General features: G+C 45.9%; 1 protein-coding gene and 1 pseudogene across 1 annotated transcript; both read left to right on the top strand.

Annotated features, from left to right (window-relative positions):
- Nucleotides 1-4679: 4679 nt before the first annotated feature.
- On the top strand, nt 4680-5886 carry LOC135885477 (gamma-crystallin B-like; annotated as a pseudogene).
- A 5364-nt stretch (nt 5887-11250) lies between these two features.
- Nucleotides 11251-15772, top strand: LOC135885318 (gamma-crystallin C-like). The gene is made up of 4 exons (XM_065412991.1): nt 11251-11259; nt 11944-12048; nt 12913-13166; nt 15511-15772. The coding sequence occupies exons 1-4, from the start codon at nt 11251-11253 to the stop codon at nt 15770-15772; spliced, it is 630 nt and encodes a 209-aa protein (XP_065269063.1).
- Nucleotides 15773-21339: the final 5567 nt, after the last annotated feature.

Here is a 21339-nt window from a genome sequence, read left to right as displayed (position 1 = left end):
GAGTGCTCCGACCAGGGGCTGGTTCTCTGCACAGTGCTGGAGCAGGATGCGCCCCAATGGGGAGGAGCAGCAGGTAAAGGGGCCAAGCAGGGAGAGGACAGCGAGAGGGGGAGCATGTAAAGGGTCAACGGGTGGGCAGCAGAGGAGACATGTAACCCTCCGCCGCCTGGTGCCTGCCTGCACTCACCAGCCACCACAGCTCACAGTGCGCAGCCAGTGCTGGCTGGAAACAGGACAGGGGGCGAGATCCTGCTGGCCGAGAGCCGGCACGCAACAGGAGCTGCGCTGATAGACCAGCAGGGGGAGTGGCTGGCCCCGTGCGCTGCAGCTTTGCCCTGCCACCAACCTTGCACACCCACCCACATCATCGGCCACTGGATTCACCCCTCCACTCACTGCTCGAGAGTGGTCAGCTGCTGAGCAGGGATCTGGCCAGCAGCAGGACCCACCAGTATTGACTGGGGGAGACAGAAAATATGGAACAATTTGTAGGTTTTAAGAAAAAGTCAGGACACCTGCAGGAAGACTTAAATACAGGAATGTCCCTTTAAAAACAGGACACCTGGTCACCCTACTCCAGACCAGCTGTCCAGTTGGTGTCTCCTGCAATCCTGTGCCACTTCCCAGTGGCTGGTAGGAGAACCTGTGCCTGCCTGCTACTCGGGGTTCCAGACCAGCCAGCCTATAACTAGCAACCATGGTCTTTGTTATCCCAGACTCTATTGCTGCTCTCCTAGGCTGCTTCCTACCTTCCTTTCACTGTGTTCTGGCCCATCCCTGGGTTACCATTAGAGCCTCCTCTGCTCCCTGTGGCTACTTCATCCTCTCTCAAGTTCAAGTCCTACAGTCCAAAGCAGGATCCCAGGACTTACTGTCTCCTTAGAGCACCTCCTTCTCTCTTACTAATGTGCTTCCTCTCTAGGGAGTAACTACAGAGTTCCTTCCTGTAGCCCCCTCCTCGTGCTCCACTTCCTGGTTTTATACCAGCTCAGCCTGTCCCTGCCCAGCTGGCCTTCATCTTCCATCAGACCTTATCTGCCCTAATTCTGCTCCAGGTGCAGCCTGTCTCAGCATTAATTGTCCCGTTATACTTACTCAGGTCTGGAGTGGGGTAGACACCCCAACAACCAGCCATTATTTGAGTGCACTCTCTTAAGCAATATATACTGTAGTGTTGATTGCCCCCTTCTGTTCTCAGTCCTACCACTAAGTCAGGAGTAAGTCTACTGGAGGCAGGGGAGTTATATTGTTGTATAAGTGTGGTGAGAGCAGAAGAAAGCCCTGCAAGGGTGCTACTTGTCACACTCTTCCAAAGAAGAGCGACAGCTAACCTGGCAACCTTTTCAGCATGAAAAGGAAAACAAGCCCAAGCCATCCAAAGGGGTTGAGATACTTAGTACAAAATAACCCCTAATTATTTATATTAGTTGCTCTCCTGCCTCATGACACATCATGCAACCCAGCGTTTCCAACTCCCTCTGTCTAATGCCACATGTCTTGCTCTATTATAGTCTTTTTTCAGGACAGTAACATTTTTCTCAATGGTTTTCATATACATTGTCTATTGTCCTCCTGTTTTCTGCCTTCCACTAAGTGCCATCCAGTCAAAGGCTTGTTTAGGAATACAGTTTTTTGACATCTACACATGGCCAAAACACTTCGGCCTTCTTTCACTAATCATGATCTCTATAGCTGTTGGCCAAACTCCTACACAGGAATAAAGGGGTGTGTCATCAGAAAGCCATAAACAAAATAAACCCCAAAGAATGAATGCTGAGTGTCTAAGGGAAGAACACAATGATCCAAATGCTCTGGGGCAGAGTCCTAGTTACAAAAGAGGACAGGATGTCAGATCTTCCAAGGTTATCTAACTCTCGTGAGATTTGTAAGCAAAGGTTTGGCCAAAGGCTAAAACTCTGGAGTCTAGATAATACTCTTAGTCCTGCCATGAGTGCAGGGGACTAGACTAAATGACCTCTCGGGGTCCCTTCCAGTCTTATGATTCTATGAGTCACAATAGTAGCCACTTCCTTTAAAAGGATATGGGGGAAAGAGAAGCTTAGGAAGCAGTCTGTATATTCCAATTAGAGCTCATCACAAATTGGCTGATCCTACAGTGACTGACAGTAGGGGCACAGGGTTTGATACACTGAAAAACACCGGCCTTCTTAGCCACTTGGCAGAACTTGGAGAAGTGTGTGGCATTCCAATGGCTCAAGGTGAAATAACACCCCACAAAAATCTGAGCACAAGCGTGCTCCAGAATTTCAGGTTTTAGCTCTTACCCCATCCCTAGAAAGGAGATTTGGCTACAGCACCAGAAAAAATGTGCTTAAGTGACTTACCCAAGACTATGTTGGAGCTGGGACTGGAACACAGGGGTGCTTGATTCTTACTCAGACCCTTAGGGCTCCCTTTTTTCTAGTATCCCAGGAGGTGACTACTTTGTGGACAGGAATTCTCATGGGGCATAACTATTCGCCTCTAGAAAACAGGCTCAGTGTTGATTCAATAGCTGCTGAGAGGAAAGATGGTCTAGTGGTTAGGGTGTCAGTCTTAGACTAGGTAGACCAGGGTTCAGTTTCCTCCTTCACCCCAGACTTCCTGTATGACCCTTTGCCAGTCATTTAGAGACCTGAGGCAGAGAGAGGCTGTCTTTAAAATGGGTATAATAGCATTTCCCTACCTCACAGGTGTGTTGTGAATATAAACCCATTGAAGATTGGGAGATCTTACCAGATACTGTGGTAACAAGACTGCAGTGGGGTCTACAAAACCCCATACTGAGCACAGACACAGGGGGGAGGAGACCCTCTCCTGTCTACAAGCAAGCAGCTTGATCACAACCCCACACAGCTGCCAGAGCTGCCAATCATGGAGGGAGGAACCCACAGCTGCAACCAATAGAGGAAACACAAGGCCTGCTATGAAGGGGAGCAGGCAGAGAAGGAAAAGGAGGTAGAAAGGTCTGGGAAAGCAATGGGGTGACAGCCCTTTCTTCTCTTTCCTCAGCATGCCCTCCAGTATCTCTTTCCCTCTGTCCACAACATTCAAAGCTCACCCCGTCTGGCTAACACCCTGCTGAGTGAAGGAGTCTGGGTGCGCTTCCCTCCAAATCCTTCATGCTCCTGTGCCAAAAATAGCCATTTGCTCCATTGGAACTGGAGACTAAATCATTGCAAAGAACGCTTTTAAATAAATCACCAAGACATCCAATTAAGTTTGCATGCCAAGTTAGGTGACAAGGTGGATACCCTTACATGCCTGAACAGGTTTCTCCAGCTGCACATACAAGCTCAATTTTGTGCTCTCATTTCTGAGTGTGCCAGTTTCTTTGCTTTTAAGCATTGCCTCTTGGAAATATTAAAGTCTACATGCATTGATTTGCACCCCCGGTTAGGTGTGCAGTGGTTTGTTTTAAAGATTTTAGATTTAGGGAATAGACATTGTCATAAGAGAACAAGCCAAATGGCCCATCCAGTCCTGTATTCCACAGGGACCACTACGGGAAGTGATGTATTTCCCCATGATGTACTGATTGTGTTCTTCTCGGGAAGAAAGTGTCTTCCTGGCTCCAGCTGGTGATCAGTTTATACTCTGAATTCAAAACTGAAGCAGAGCAATTCGTAAGAACATTCAAAAGAAGAGAGTTTGCCAGGACTAAAACTGCTGAGCTTCAGTATTAGCAAGTAACCCATAATTTGAAGTCAAAGCAAAATGTCAGATAAGACCCAGTTGGTTCAATTGCTCAAATATTTGAAGTAGCTATGTTGATAGCACAACCAGCCCAATAAATGGTGAACTTTTCAGAAGGTGCAGGGAAACATGTAACCCTCCCATGTGAAGTCAGTGCAAAGTCTACTTGAATATGTCTTTTGATCTCTGCAATTCCTCTCTCCTTCCCTTCCCTTCCCTCCCCCCACATAGCTGAGCTATGGTACATGATACACGGACAGAAATTCCTTTCTGTTACTGTCTTGTGGAGTCAGGATATGTTCCAATATGTAGGGTAGCATTGCAGCATGTATTATGATACACATCTGATGTTGTTTCTTTTGCATGCCTTAAGGGCATCAGTCATTTTCCTATAGTAACTGAGTTAATATTTTGTCATCTCTTTATAACAAAAGGAGTAAGAAACAATTTGTTTTCATGAAAGAGGCGTAGTGATTGGTTATGGGCCAAATTTAGACGTGGTGTAAATAAGTGTAACTCCATGGAAGTCTCTGGGCTAATTCAACAGTGGCGGGTAGATGGGATAGAATGCACATATGGGCTAAGTATGCTGTTCGATCTCACTGGCAGATACAATTGAGAACCATTTTATCTAAAGAAGATAAGTCTCTGTTTAACATACTGGGCCAGATCCTCAGCTGGTGTTGATTGGCACACATCAATTTACACTCTGCCGCCATTGTCTTCAAGGTTATATAATGAACAGTTCATTAGCACTCAGGGCACCAAGAATAACACAAATGTAGCAAAGATGATGAATGCAGTATGCTACGTACAGTAAATGCCATTCCTCGTGATAAAGAGAAAACATGAAATCCCCTTACTCATCAGAAAATGCCCCTTTTGTGTTATTCTTGCAGTTGCAGCATTAGGTCTGCTGTAGATAAAAGATATCTCTGTATTTGGTCATGGCTCCGAGCTGTCACCTCTACAAGCTAGTGAAAATGGGAAAGGTGAGCAGAGCAGCAGGCCTGCAAGACCAGATATGCCAATATCATGATCTAATACGTGCATTTGGGTGAGGTTTTATAAATATTTACATTGCAGATTGTCTTCTACCAAGACAGGAGCTTCCAGGGCCATTGTTACCAATGTAGCACTGATCACCCGGATCTGCAATCCTACTTGAAACAATGCAATTTCAGCCAGGTAGAAAAAGGCAGCGGGACGACTTATATGAGTGCCCCAATTACTTGGGACAACAGTACTTTCTTAAAAAGGGGAGAATATCCTGACTTCTGAAAGTGGATGACTCCACTCAGTGCCCCCTCCCCCTCCCAACACCTCCTGCACACCACTGAACAGCTGATTGTGGCAGGTGGGAGCTCGGGGTAGGAGCTGATTGGTGGGGCCCACCGGCGGGAGAACGGGCTGGGGGGTAAGGGAAGGAGCTGATCCGTGAGGCTGCCGGTGGGTGCTGAGCACCCACTATTTTTTTCCCATGGGTGCTCCAGCCCCAGAGCACCCACGGAGTCGGCGCCTATGCTAGGTGCTATACAAACATAGTAAGAGACAATACTTCCCTGAAGAGCTCACCATGGAAACAGAGAAGACTGACAGAGGGTGGGAGAAAGGTCATATCATCCTCATTTTACATTTGCGGAAGTGTGGCACAGAATGCAAGTGTCTTGCCCAAGGTCATAGGAAGACCGTGATAGTGGTGAGAGCTGAACCCATATCTTCCCCATCCCAGTCTAGTACTTTAACCACAATGCCACCTTTCCTCTCCGCAAACAGATATGAAAAAAAGAGTATCTCTCTGTGTATGTTTCTTTAATAGCAGCCAGATTTAATCAGTAGAAGATCTGTCTGGCTTTCGAAAGTTAGAGGTATTTCAGTCTTTCCTTCTCTGTGGTCCCTTTGCCATCTCAGAACACCGACTCCCACAAGATCGAGCTCTTCGAAAGAGATGACCTTCAAGGCCAAATGTTGGAGCTCACAGATGATTGTCCCTCAGTTCAGGATTGCATCCATTATCCTGAGATCCACTCCCTCAATGTTTTGGGTGGCTCTTGGATCTTGTATGAGCTGCCGAACTTTGGAGGGTGCTGACAATACTTGTTGAAACCCGGGGAGTACAGAAGGCTCCTTGACTGGGGTGCTGTGAATGCCAAAGTTGGCTCTTTACGGCGGATGGTGGATTTACACTAAAAGATGGTGTTTTAAATACATCATTGACAAACTCCAAATTCCTTTTTCGGTGTCATGTTTGCTAGAATATTTTAAGTAAATTTGAATTAAAAGAGGCACCAAGCCATGGAGTCTGATTTAAGTTTGCTTGGTGTCCCTAGCCTCTGTTTGCCAGAAGCTGGGAATGGGCGACAGGGGATGGATCACTTGATGATTACCTGTTCTGTTCATTCCCTCTGAAGCACCTGGCATTGGCCACTGTCGGAAGCCAGGATGCTGGGCTAGATGGACCTTTGGTCTGACCCAGTATGGCCGTTCTAATGTTCTTAACCAGATCCATAGATGGTTTCAATCAGCATAATTCCACTGGTTTCAATAGAGCCATGCTAATCTATACCAGTTGAGGATCTGGCCCAAATGTCAATAGCCAGGCAGTCATTATGCAAAGAAAGAAGTGTGCCATTCTGGATTAGTAACAGCACGCTATCCCTGCTCTGACTGAGAAAATTCTATTTCAAATGAGTTATAATAAATGTAATTATGTCTGCATATAGCAGTCACCTCAGCCCTGCAGCATGCCGCGTATAATTTACAAGAAACAGTAAATTACAACAACACTATAAAACTTATGCTACATTTTAATGCCCACCATCATTCATTTAAGGCCTGATTCAGCAGAGCACTTAATCATGTTGTTGCATCTTGTGCTCCCTATACAACGTACGTAATATGAAGGGACCATATGAGTACAGTGGGGTCCAGATAACCATGTTTATAGCTATACACCAACATAGCTCCATATATACACTGCGACTCTGGAAGGGTTCTTCTTATGGCTTCCAAAGCAGGATAGTGAGGACCACTAGAGGGCTCACAAAGTACTGAAAAGGGATACCACACAATTCCTTATACACTACACACGTGCAGAACTTTACTGAATATCGATGGGATTAATCACATGCTGAAAGTGCTTAAAGATGTGCTTAAGTCCTTTGCTGAATTAGGGCCTTAGCTGGTGACTTTTTGTTTTTTAAAACAATGATTGAGGAGCATGAAGAGACCAAAGTAGTTTTTTGTTTGTTTTTGTTTTGTTTTGGCCTACCAAAAATAATATTCCTTGCCCTAAGCCAGTAAAACTATGTGCGTTGTTTGCTGTCCTGGGTGCACTTCTGGGCCCCAGAGCGGAAGGTTTGTATGTGATTAACCAACAGGAGAGGGCATTAGGAGTTCTGGTTCTCTCCCCAGATGTATCATAGACTGCCCCTGTGACCAAGGGCAAGCGGAGTACTCTGAGTTTGGTTTCTCCATCAACAGTAATTTTCAGCTCCATGAAGAGTGTTGATGGGCTGTACTCATTCATGTTTGTAAATGCATTGAGATCCTTGAAGAGATGCCATGTAACTACAAAGTGTGCAGAGAGTCGGTATCGGAAATAGACAGTCTGGCTCACTCTCTGAAAATAAGTTTTGGGCAAAATTCTTTCAGATTTACACAGCACATTTAATCTTCAATATTCTGCTCTCCTTAGGGGCATGCATCTCCTTCCGAGACCTGTACATGTGAGGTTTATGGTTTGTTTAAAGGAGTGACTGAAAAAGTTTTGATTTGGGGACTGAGAAGGAGGCAGCCACCGTAGGAAAGAAAGTGTGTGTGTGTGTGTGTGTGTGTGTGTGTGTGTGTGTGTGTGTGTGTGTGTGTGTGTGTGTGTGTACACAAAAATATAAATATGTTTTATTACCCAGCACTAGACTGAGTGGTATGACATTGTGGCACGGATATTCTTATTGCTCAGGCATATTTGTGTGTGCAAATAGTTCTACAGTTGTACACACATACATAGCATGATTGTGTGTGCAAAGTGGGTATGTACAAATGCATGGACATTTGCTCAGTTTTGACCCGCTGAAAATCTGGCCCCAAACTTCATACCATCGCATTTTTTAATGTTATTTTGCATGTAACAATTAACTGAACTCACCAACAGTCTGACCCAAAGTGTTTGGTGTTCCTGAAATCCTCAATTAGAATAAAAATAAAGCGGCTCCTCCTTTGCCTGTCATCAGAAGTAGCCCGCCAATCCCAGTACACATACACTACGTAGTGGTATGACAATGTAGAGCAATCATTCGGCAGGTAGAGACTGAGTACCTCACTCCAAAAACTGTGGACCTTACTGCACCAATATTGTGTGGCATAGCATGCACCAGCAGGTCCTTGGGCATCCAAGTATTTGTTTGTATGTAGAGTTACTCAATTTACATACATACAGTCATGGCACACGTGTGTACCATTGCAGATGTACATGTTCAGCGCATTTCATAGTGTAGCTACCTCAGGCTCTGTCTGTTGAAAACCCAGCCTTCAATATCATAGTAGACAGAAGGCCAAATTTATTCCTTATGTGATTTGTCTTCAGCGTGGTTCTCCGCTCATCACTCAAGTATCGTGACATCAGTGGACTTAACGCTGGTATGAAAGCAGGGTAATGTAGTGGAGCACCAGGTCCCCAGAGTCCTAACAGTTCCATGACACATTTGTTGTACTATTCAATTTATAATATGTCCCTAATGGCCTCCAGCATCATTTACACATGTTTTGTCCGATTGCACATCGTCCCTACCAGGATCTGAAGCACTCAACTGCCACACTAACCTCAGCTCCGGGAATGCCTTCGGGATGAATGGAATTCCATAGAGCGCAGATACTTCCTGACTAGTGGGAGAGACCCACCCAGAGCCTGTTAGGGTCTCACTAAATTCATTTAGATCCTGTCTCTTGCTCCTAAGGTTAACATGCTGATTCCCCACTCACCTGCACAGCTGATTTTACCCTGCTCCCTTGCAGATCCCTGCAATACGGCACAGAAGAGGTTAACCCTTTTCTTGCTTCTCAGAGGACACATTCTGTGGGGCCTACATAACATTCATCTGGAATGTGATTAAAATAAGACCAGCACCTCTGTGCCAGAGCAGGCACTCCTAGTTGAGCCAGTTAAGGGGCAGGCCTGCACCTAGGCTACAAAGAGTTAGAGGGCAAATTCAGCCAGGGCTGAGCTAGAAAAAGAACTGCCAAGTGAAGCCGCAGGGAGAGAGGGGCTCCTGCAGTAGTTCCTGAGGAAGGGAATGGGGGTTGGGAAGACCCAGCTGAAAGTTTTGTTTTTCCTTTGGGCGAAGGCCCCGAGAGCAGGATAGGACAGTGCCTAAGGGAGGAAGGTTGCACAGTTCTTTGCCTATGCTGTGAGTTCCCCAGCAAGTTAGACTGCCTCTGCAGACCATAATTGCCCATAGATATACACTACCACACAGCCCTTTCTGAGCAAGCACATCTGTTCTTAAGCTGAAAGCCTTACAGAGAAAAGAACCTACACTTATGTCAATAAGTGATCACCCCATTTCCAACAAGGGTTCTGGCAGACGATCCATCCTTCAAACCCCACCAAGGGGTTTCTCTGTGGTCACAAGTTCAGAACAGCTGTTAGCTCGGAACAAATACCCCCCAGGCATCTGTGAGTCACTCCTTTATACAGCTTGGATAGGTACTCAGCCAGACAATGGTCCCCTCCTTCAGGTGAAGCTTCAAAAGGCTGTGTCTTTGCGTAACCAGAGAAGGTAATTTGTATTCACCTCTCCCCAGGTATTTCCTAGGAACCTCACTTAACTTGGGTTGTCCGACACATTGTTTTAAATAGGTTTTGAAGCACATAACACTCCCCAGGGTTTACATTAGTCACATCTGCCCGCTCGAAGCATTACATACAACCCCACAATAATACATAAAATACTTAACCTTAATTCAATCCGGTGTGTCCAGGATATTAAAGGAAATTGCCATATGTGCCACAGGGTCAGTGAGACAGCCTGGAATAATAGGGCAGCTTTGGCCCTGAGCTGCCTATGTTTCCCTTTAAAGGAGCAAGTAATCAAATACAACTGGTAGCTTATGGGTTCTCAAGAACTTGGTATCAGTCCAGTTATATTAATACTAGCATGTATAATCACTAGTCTGAATGGAAAAGCACAGAACACAGATTTGGTATCCAGGTTTGGTGACACAGCCCCCTGAGTTCCATTAACTTCAGTGGGACATGGAATGGGAACCGGTGTCCTTGCCAGTAGATCCCAGTGCAGGATGGAAGCCACAGTGATTTTTTAAACTAGCTCACGGAACACCTTAACTCCAGCCTGTCCCGCTGAGAAACTGCCAAAGTGGCTGCTGATCGCCCTGCACACCTTTAAGTGCTACCACTTTACAAAGGTGTAAAAGGAGTAATAATAAATAATGGTTATGATGCCAATCAAGCAACCAGAATCAAACCATGTGACCAATCCCAAACAACCCAGTTTAGGGATGGTGTCCCGAGTCTCTGTTTGCCAGAAGCTGGGAATGGGCGACGGGATGGATCACTTGATGATTATCTGTTCTGTTAATTCCTTCTGGGGCACCTGGGATTGGCCACTGTCGGAAGACAGGATACTGGGCTAGATGGACCTTTCGTCTGACCCAGTATGGCCGTTCTTATGTCCTTATGAAACGCAAAAATGCACAGTGAAAACCTACCAGGAAATTCTGTGCTCAACTGGGACAAACTTTTTCTGTGCACAGAAAATTATGTACAAAGTGCTACATTTCTGTGGTAATATATATGAACTCTTAAAAGGTCAGAATAAATGGGACTATTTTCTATCCAGTGGCAGATAAAGTCTCTTTGCTGTTCTGAGGTGAGTGGTATTTATTCTTGAACTTCTTCAATCCCCCTGCCTATGGAACTTCAAGTGTTTAAATTTTCACTCTCAGTTGTGAATACCCAGTTGATTTAAGCATCCATTACTACACACAGGTTTTTTTTTTAAGTGTGAATAATTTACCACCATAAATACAATATAGCCCACGAAATCTAAGGAAAAATATTTTCCCCCCTGATATCCAAATCCTATTGAAGTCAATGGGCATTTTATTAGCATAATACCAGAGCTGCTTTTCAATGTCAGAGGGCCCATGGAAATTTTAAAAAGTCTTTGTCTCAGGGAACAACAAGAGATTGAGAATAAAGGTTATGAAACAATCCTGCAGCAGCAGTTTACCAGCATTTTCTGTTGAACATGTTCCCGTCAGTGAAAGAATGGCAATATTGACTGACATACACATTAACCTGATCCCTTCGTTATTTACAGTAACAATACACTTAGCACCCAGTAAACAAAAGGCCATAACAATTCTTTACAACGAGTAATGTTGATGATGAGGGGGAAAAGAATGAGGAATTCTCTTTACTGGACAAAAAATTCCCTTTTGTCCAATTCATGTGAAGCCAGCACTGTGTTGTCTATATAAAGGACTGTTGAACCTTCCAGAGTATTGTGGTCTTACAGCTAAGCTCTGGCTAACATGGCAAAGGTAAGAAAAAAACTGAGTGAATCCTGTGTTGAAATACAGCATACCATTATGTTATTCTATGTGTGTGTGTACCTATACAGAGTGCGTCAGCGTAGGAATAGCTTAACAGAAAGAAATGAAAACATACACAGAAGTGTGCGATAACTAGATTAAAAAGGAAATATTAAAATCTTATGTGCTTAATAACAATCAAATACAAAGATATTTGATATGTGCAAAATCTTTATTTTATGTTTATTTTTTCTGTGCGGTTGGTGTTTTATTTTCTGACTTTTTAAAGAGGGTTAGATTTCACAATCACACACACCATTCTTTGGAGTCATGTTATTCTAAGGTGCTGCAATTTGCACACTGCAATATGGGAATGTGTCTGAATATTCTCCTTATTTTATTTTTTTTACGTATCAACCGATGTCCCAAAAAAACTACATTTAACTCCTACTTGGAAGTTGCTGCTACTAGCATAAGTCTATTCAAGTGACTGAAGTATTAGCGAGAGGATACCACAACATCATCTGGAAGGAGTGTCCCAACTATGGGATCATTTCCCTCTGTTCCAGTTGGATGTTTTCCTTCCCTGAAACTTTCATCTTCCTCAACAGCACAGAGGCTGTCAGACCAAGGGTGGGACCGTTCTACTGTGTCCCAGAAAATCTCATCTATGTACCTCTCTGTCTCCCTTAGCTCCTACAGTTCAGCCACTCTGGTCTCCAGAGCCCGTACGTGATCTCTGTGGGCCAGGAGCTCCTTGCACCGAATGCACACATACGCCACCTGCCCATAGGGCAGGTAGTCATACATGCTGCATTGGGTGCAATAAACTGGATAGCCCCCAACTCTGTTGCTGGACTTCTGCCTGCATTCTCTTTTTACTCCTGCAGCTCTTTGCTGTGTTGATGTTTTGTTTTTATCGGGAGGTGTTTTTGGCTTTAAAGAATGTTAAATGTATCTAGCCCCCCCCACACACACACTCCTGCTCACAAAACTCCCCTGTTAGCCGCTCCTGTTCACTAGCTGAAAGCGGTTTCTCACCTGCCTAAGTTACACGGTTTCAGAATGCCAACCAGCCAAAAACCCCAGCAGTGCAAAAGAGTCTCATGCTCCTTAAAATAAATAAATTAATGGAGATATCCTATCTCCGACCTTGAAAGGTCATTGAGTCCAGCCCCCTGCCTTCACTAGCAGGACTAAGTACTGATTTTGCCCCAGATCCCTAAATGGCCCCCTCAAGGATTGAACTCACAACCCTGGGTTTAGCAGGCCAGTGCTCAGACCCCTGAGCTATCCCTCCTTCTCTTCTTGGACTCTGAGAGGTGCAGCACACAATCTCCGCCCGGCCAACTCGAAGCGCTGGAGAACGTCAGCTCGTTAGAATCCTTAGGGTCAGCTCTGAAGACATCTGCTATGCTCATCATCCGCTGAACCAGTCACACTTCACTAGCTGTGCCCTGATAGGAAAACATATCTCAGTGCTTCAGTATTAATCCTGGATGTTTTCTAGGCCGGATCCAAAGCCCACTGCGGACAATGGAAGCCTTTCCATTGATTTCGATGGGTTTTGGATCAGACCTTATGGGAGCCAGAAGATCAAAGCCAATTTTTTAAACAAATGCTTTACAATGTTATTAGACTTGCTTTGTTATTTCAACACAGATCATATTCTACGAGGACAGAGACTTCCAGGGCCGCTCCTACGCGGTCACCGCCGACCAGCCGGATATGCATGCTCACCTTAACCGCTGCAACTCGATCCAGGTGGAAAATGGCTGCTGGATGATCTACGAGCGCCCCCATTACATAGGACATCAGTACTTCCTGAAAAAGGGAGAATATTCAAATTACCAGCAATGGATGGGGTTCAATGACTCCGTCAAGTCCTGTTGCATAATCACACCAGTAAGTTCCCTGTCATTTCTATAGGTGATGATTATTATTATTTATTTTAGAGTAACACTAGAACCATCAAACAAGTTGAGGGATCTATTGTGCTTGGTGCTGTAAGAGACAGTCCTTGCCACAAAGAATTTACAATCAGGATAAAGGGACAGCCAAACGGGGGGATGGGAAACAGAAGCCCAAATAGATTTGTAAAGGTGTTTAAATGCCTAAACACATGCTTAAATACTTTGCTGGACTGGCGCAAGCGTGCTCAGTCGGAACCTGAAGCTCTAGTCCTGCAAATGCCAAGGTGAAGGTTACTCATGTGAGTAAGGCGTTGTCTATGCACGAAAGTTGTACAAGGATATAGTTAAAGCAGTACAACCTGCAGAGCTCCTGCAGGCAGGTATACTGGTATAAAGGTGCTTAAAGTCACAAAAAGGGGACGAGGCTGAACTGATATAAAGCACCTTGGTACCAGCATCGCTGTCTACACTCGTGGTTGCACCGGTAAAACTATATTGGTAAAAAAAAAAATCACCCCGCTAACCTGCCATAGTTATACTGGTACAGGAACCTGCCTGCATACTTCCCAACATTTCGAGAGACTAAAGCAGGATGCACTGCCACTCAGGTTTGGCCCGTATACCCCTCTGTAGATGGAGACAGAGGGGCGTCCGGGCCAACTACCCCCCGCATCTGTCCCAAAATGCAGGAAATGTTCACTTCAACTGGGACAGGAGGTTGGGGAGGGATCAAAGCAGAACACTCCTGCAAAATGCGGGATGGTTGGGAGGTCTGTGTGTGTGGCTTAGGCCTTCCTGTTTGCAGAATCCAGGCCTAAAATACTAACTCGGGGTCTGATCCTTCAATCGTTGAAGACCGTCAGAGTTTTTACCATTGATTTCAATGGGAGTATGATCAGGCTTTGATTTTGTACAGCATCTTTCATACAAATTGTATCCCAAAATGCTTTACAGAGTTACAGAGTTAAAATAAAAATTCTTAGAAGAGGTAGAAAGAAACTAAAAGCGGTAGGGAAGAGGGAAAAATGAAGGTGAAATATTTAAAATATTGGGGTATATTCTTATTTCAAGGTGTTGGGTTTTCTCCTAGAGAGATAATGAATATATAAGGAAGAGGTTGTTAGGTGAGATAGCAATTCTGGGTATTTTTGAGAGAATAGGTATTCACTATTCCTTATGAAAAGCAGAATTACTAGTTGATAAATTAACACCAATCTGTTTATAGACATCCGAGTGCTGAGGCAAGAATAGAATTAGGGCTTCTGATTTTCGGTTTTAACCAATAAACGCTGATAAAACACTCGCAATAAAAAAATGAAATAGACGTTTATCCAGTAAACACTGGAAAAACACCAGAAAGGTTTACTAGTATCTAAGGGCTTGCCTACAGGGAGCAGTAATGCGGACTATGGGGGGTATAATTTCTATAGCCCACCAGCGTGTTGCACATGAATTGGACCATGTAGAACCTGCCGGTGTGCACTAAAGGTTCCCCAGTGCACTTTAATGTAGTGCTGTTCAGAAAAGTACTACGTTCAAGCTCACTAGGGAACATTACAAAGAGATTATTCATTACTGTAATGAACAATATAGATAATATACATTCCTCATTACAGTGGATACAAACAGAAAGACCTTTTTGGACAGCCAGATAAAACTCAAAAATTGCTAAAAATAACCCCCCCCCAAAATGAAATTAATAAACTCTGAAAAACAGATGCCCTCAACATAATAAATTTTGATATATAAGGCCCTAACCGGTGAGGGTCCCACTATGCAGCTAGACCCTGTACAAACACATAGTGAGAGACAGGCCTGAAGTAGAACTTACAATCTAAAGAGACAAAGGAGGGGAGGGGAAACAGAGGGAGGGGAAACTGAGGCACAGAGTGATGAGGCGACTTGCCCATGGCCACCTTGCAGGTTAGTGGCAGAGTCAAGAACAGAACCCAGCTCTCCTGAGCACCACTCTAGTGCCCTATCCACTGGAGAACAGTAACGCTGGCAATGCTGGTGCATATGATCCGTATGGCAGTCCAGCTGTCACTTACCACTTGCTTTCATCCTTCACTTGGTAAATCTGGGTATAATTTACACACCCTAGGCTTGATTCCCCACTGCTTACACTATCCTTACACCACTGGAACTCTACTGAAATCATTGGAGTTGTGTAAAACTGGCAGAGCCGTAGTGAATCAAGCCCTTTTTCTGCTAATTGAACACAAGTCATCATTCATTTCTATATCATTAATGTCAATAAGGCAGCAAGCAACCTGCAACCTATGATCATATACTGTAGAGCTGCTGCTTGTGTGCTATACACCTGTGTTTGTGTTTGTCTTCCCAGAAGGATACGAGTCTATGAAAGGAATGACGTGGGAGGCAGGATGACGGAATCCTTCTGTGACTATCCTTCTCTCTGTGACGAATTTCATCCCAGGGACATCCAGTCCTGTCATGTTTTTGAAGGAAACTGGATTTTCTGTGGACAGCCAAACTACCGAGCATGGCAGTACCTCCTGAGACCCAGGGCGTACCGGGGAGTCACTGACTGGGGAGCTGTGACCGCCATAGTTGGTTCCTTTCGGCCGACAGTGTACATTTCCTAAGCAGTACACGTTTCCATGCTGTAAACGCTTCTCTTCATTGGGGTGGGATGTTCAAAGTTGGGATGTTCAAAGTAGCCTAATGGAAGTTAGGTTCCCAACTGTCCTTCAGTGTTTAAGGCCCCGATCCAAAGCCCATTAAAGTCCATGGGAGTCTTTGGATCAGGCACGTAAGTGATAGGGTCCAATCTGGCTCACCGGCCTAACACACGTAGTTCCACGGAAATCAGTGACCAGGATTAAACCCAGAGTCGGGCTCAGAAAACAAACAGGCAAAACGCAGCTACAGCCAAATTGCTGGAATGGAATTTGATCTGCCGAGTGAGAGTCACATAAATGGCTGCATGATTCTGCCCTTCGCAAAATGGTTTTCAGTTCTTGTCCGAAGAGAAGCGAACATTCAGCTTTAGGATGTTCTGAACGGCTCTTCCCAACATGACTTTTCGGTACTGCAACATAGAGTCAATGGGTCATATTCTGAACCTGCACTCACTATGACCTGTACCTTATTTCAGGAGCGGGCCCATGAAATCAATGGCACTGCTCAGGGTGAGCAAGGGTGGCTGAGTTGAACCCATAGTTCTTTTGCAAGTGGTTTTCTAGTCCTGCCCGTTGTATGCTGGGATTTATAGTCCTGGGACACACAAGCTGGACTACGACAAAGCATTTCTGATTGATTTATACCATGTTTATCAGTTACGCTTCCCTTCTTGGCAACCAGCATTTGTAATGTGATTGGTATCATATAATAAACCTTGTTGGAGCTTACACCTCGCTCTGTTGTTCATTTCTCAGTAAAATAAAAATATATTATAAAGACCCTAGCTCTGCTATCAAATAGCAGAGGAAAATCTCTGTGTCCACCTGCAGTCTCACTGAGGTCAATGGATCAGAGGTCATGCTTTGCTTTTCTGTAGTGTCAAGTGTTTTAAAAATATGAACTAACCACAATCCTGGGAGGTAGCTACGCCCCAGGCCTGCTAGAAGTGCCAGGGGATTTTTTGGTGTATTTATCTTCAGGTACATCTACACTGCAAATTAAGATGCAATTGCAGAATGGATAGGCATAGCCACAGTAGCTTTAGTCTGACACTCTGAAAGCTATGCTTCTTAGAGCCATGTTGGAGCATCAGACGTTTTTGTGGGAATGACCTCCAAGCTGTGCTATTCCCCTTTCTCATAAGAGCTACACATTGGGATAAGGCTTCAGAAGTTGGGGGCTTTCAGATTATGAAGTGAAATTGTGAGCTATTTTGTTAACTACTGGTAAAGCTTTGACATCGTTGCCTCTTTGGCCAAGCCGTAGCGGAAATACGGGGCCTTGCAGGGTAGTTTCCACTTGGATGAGAAATCGGTGACATGGGGCCAGGATAGTTTCTTTATGTAACTTGTCCATTTACAAAACGTACACACATCCCATTTCCCTAAACAGTCTGGGTATGAACTGCACACCGGGAAGGCACCCATGTCCTGCCCCAAGAAGCGGCTGTTTTGCAGCCCGCTGTTTCTCTCAGGGCTCACCAGACTCCAGGGCCAGCCTTACAGGTGGGTGATGTGGGTGATCGCCCAGGGTGCCCTGGGAGGCGCTGTGATCAAGAGGCTGCAGAAGGGCCATGTCCATCCGGGAGGTGGGGAGAGGGGATAAAGGGGGCTGCGGGGCAGGAGGCAGGCGCTCACATGCGTCCCCTCTCCGTCATCCTGGTAGCATGACACCTGCAGTGCTGCCATGGCTCCACGGGTCTGCTGCTCTGCCTGCTAAGTGGCCGCCTGCTGCTCGGGGGGCAAGACTTGAAGGGCACCAAAGAAAGTTTGTAATTTTCCCTAAGGCCGGCCTTGCCGGACTCACAGCCACATGCAGACTGCTTCTTTCCAGGGACCACCCCAAACTCGATCTCCCCACTGCTGAACGTTTAGCCCCCTTCCACCCCTCAGCTCCTGAGTTTGAAACCTAGGAAACCCTTCTGGCTCCACACTCTCTCATGGGCATGCCAACGGATCTGGGCTTCAACCCCTCCAGTCTGCCCTACCCTAGAGCCTCGGCTGAGTGCTGTAACCCACCATTCACTAAGAGCTACTGAATGCCTTGCACCAGTGACCCCAATAAGGACTGATTACAATGGCAATGTTCATCATGTTTGACTTGATTAGTAGCTTACAACCAAGACAGCAATTTAAACAAAAACAAAACCTACAGGCAAAACACCAACAGTGTAATTAGAAAAAAAGGAACAACTTAATCCCTGGTATATCTCCAGGGTGATTTGGGCCCAGCACAGGCAGAGGCGGTTCTGAGCTGCAAAGTGCAGATTGGAGTTTGGGTTTGTTCAGTCGTAATATTTTGATTCACGCCCACCTCCGAATATTATGATTTATTCCTAGGAGCCCCAGCTACAGACCAGCACCCCATTGTGCTACATGGAACAAAAAGATGGTCCTAGCTTTAACCCTCCTTTACATAATAATCCAGTTATGAGAAGGGTTACTCAATATAAAATGATCCACATTTCCAGCAAACTGGGTTTGATTCCATGGATAATAAGGAAATCATTAGGTCCCAGGGAACTGACCTGGCCTCTTCCCCTCATTTCTACCCCTCCCCCGCAAGTCTGGGTCACTGGCCCGGTCCCCCTCACTGCCAGAGTTCCAAACACCTCCAGAACTAGACCAGAGGAGAGGTCTTGAGGCATTTTGGACCTTCTCAATATGCCAGAGATCCAGCTGGGAAGCCAAGCGGTGACAGGAAATGCTATGAGGAGACCTCAGCTGGGAAGTTTTGGTGGTATATTTAACCAGTCCATCTCATGTATGCAGGTTCAGAGGGGCTTAGGGACCTTTCTTCCAGGTTCTAAATGTGCACCAACATGACTGTTTATGGGCTGTTGGAGGCAGCTACAGGAGTGGATGGAAGTGTGTTCCCATGCAGCATCCTTATAGCCCTGTTCAGTCACCATTTTCACTCCCTCTTTCCTCTCGTCAGTTGATTTGCTCATTAAAACCTTCCCATATAGGGATGTTTATACTAACTGCACTCCTCCCCACCCTCTGGCAACTGGGAATAGCTCTTCCCTTTTCCCACCTGTGCAGGTAGGGCTCTCTGCCTCCTCCCCAGCCATGGCTACATGTGGATGAGCACAACACGGCATGCAAGGATTCAGGACACCAGTGGCTGCAACGCACAGACAGTTCTCCCGTCATATCTATCAGGGCTCTGATGTTTCTGATCAGAATGTTGGTCTCCTACATCAATACGCTGCACTGGGTTAGATTCCACATGTGTCCTCTCCAGAAGTTTCTCATTTCCCTGAAGCCATGGGACCCATCCTCCCTGTCCTCCTCTAGTGCTGGTACCAAAAGGAGTCTCCACATTCCCTCTCTCGGTGGCTAGAAGGTAGCTACTCAAAGGGCCACAGGATGCCAGAATCAGCAGGGGTTAAAGAGAGCTTTTGGGCCCAGTTAGCCCCACCACACTATACCTGCGGCCAATGCCAGGCCAGGGGCAGGGAGGAAAGAAGAGAGCCAGGTTCAGTTCGGGGCTGACTGGTGAAAAGGCAGCAGCTAGCCGCTTCCCTACCTGAGGGGAAGGAGCACTAGCCTGCCCCCCTGGCCTTAAAGACAGGCTCCTCAAACAAGCAGGGGGCTGAGAGCCATGCGCTCTAACCACTAGGCCACTCAGCCCTCCAAGCTGCCTGTGACATGTATATTTTGGAATTCTCCCAGCAAGGACTTAATATGAGTTTAAAGCCCCAGACTCTCAAATGCCAAAGGGCAGCCATTTCCATAGAGACAGAGGTTAGGGGTCTATTACAGGAGGGGGTGGGTGAGGTTCTGGGGCCTCCAATGTGCAGGAAGTCAGACTAGAGGATCACGATGGTCCCTTCTGACCTAAAATCTAGGAGCAATGAGCACAGGATTCAATTTCATCTGGACATCAGACCGTCTCTTGGCTGCCTTGCATGTCAACCCTACACAACACGGGGAACTCCCCCTTATCAGCAGAACAGCAGTATTGCACCTCTCCTGGTAGTAAAGTTGTGCTAAGCGCTAACGCAGCCTGTGTCCCCCAGATAAACACTATGTTCTGCAGGTAACAAGAATTTGTTCTTCTCTCCTTTTGTTCACATACAAGACACCTTCTGAAAAGCCCTGGCATGCTCTGGATGTCTGGCGAGCTCTAAAAATCTACATCGAATTACTAAGCAATCCAGAAAATCTTTAGCTCCATTTGCTCTGTAACCATCTGTCCATCTTCAAATGAGAGGGGAAAAAAACCAAAAACAAAGACACAAAAATGAGTAGATATCCATGGTGCGTTTCAGAAATTCACAAATCCTGAAACCTTTCTTCATCTCAAACTTTCTTGTCCATTCATTCAGCACCAGGGCAGCCTCTTGGTCTGAAGGGTAACATACAAAGAGAGATGTCGGGTGGACACTTGGTCATCTGTCCACACCTTCACAAATTAAGTGTGCAGGCCTGATCAGGTCCTGCCTTTGGAAGGATGATTCCTCAAGCTGTGCTCACCCATATAAAATAGAAAATCTATCTCCTTCACATTGCAGATGGCTATTCATCCTTTGTTTCCTCGCTGGATTACACACTGCTATGGGATATCTCATTGTCCTGGATCGGTGAGCTTTCCTTGCAAAGAAAAATAGGAATTTATCTCAACTTACCTGGAAATTTCCTTTCTTCTAGCAGGAAAGTCTGCAGATCCATCCCATCTGGCGCAAATATTCCTATTCTGAGGGAAGGACTACAGTATTGCATCTCTACTCCTTTCTCTCTTTGGTACACAGTATATCTCTGTCTGCTGGTAACTGGGGTGGAACTTGAAGTTACTCTGTAGTACAGGGGTGACCAACCTGAGCCGGAGAAGGAGCCAGAATTTACCAATGTACATTGCCAAAGAGCCACAGTAGTATGTCAGCAGCCCCCCATCAGCTCCACACACACCCTTGCTACCAGCACCTCCCACCCACCAGCAGCCCCGCCGATCAGTGCCTCCCCCTACCTCCCTGCACCTCCCGATCAGCTGTTTTGTGGCGTGCAGGAGGCTCTGGGGGACAAGGGGAGGAGTGAGGGCATGGCAGGCTCAGGGGAGGGGGCAGGAAGGGGTGGAGTGGGGGCAGGGCCTGTGGCAGAACTAGGGGTTGAGCAGTGAGCACCCATCGGCACATTGGAAAGTTGGCGCCTGTAGCTCCAGCCCCGGAGTCGGTGCCTAGACAAGGAGCCGCATATTAGCTTCTGAAGAGCCGCATGTGGCTCCGGAGCCACAGGCTGGCCACCCCTGCTGTAGCAGGAACATGTTTATGTGTATTTTTGGCTATGGTCACTAACCTGTTGGTTAATGGTTCAAGGAATTAGGTTTATGAAGTAGCTTTGGAAGTATCACAAACTAGTTGAATCTCCACAGGTGTGGTCATGCCCTCTCTACTTTGACTGACTGGTCTGGTTCTGCCTCCCAGGAGGTGCCAGTAGAGGAAGACCCATTTTCATGGATCTGTGGGTTTTCCCTGATAGAAGAATGGAATGATACATTTTCCTAATCTCATGAAATCATATATAAGGAA

The sequence above is a fragment of the Emys orbicularis genome, chromosome 11 (genome assembly GCF_028017835.1).
Source record: "Emys orbicularis isolate rEmyOrb1 chromosome 11, rEmyOrb1.hap1, whole genome shotgun sequence".
Taxonomy (NCBI): domain Eukaryota; kingdom Metazoa; phylum Chordata; order Testudines; family Emydidae; genus Emys; species Emys orbicularis.
This window is presented reverse-complemented; position numbering and strand designations above follow the sequence as displayed.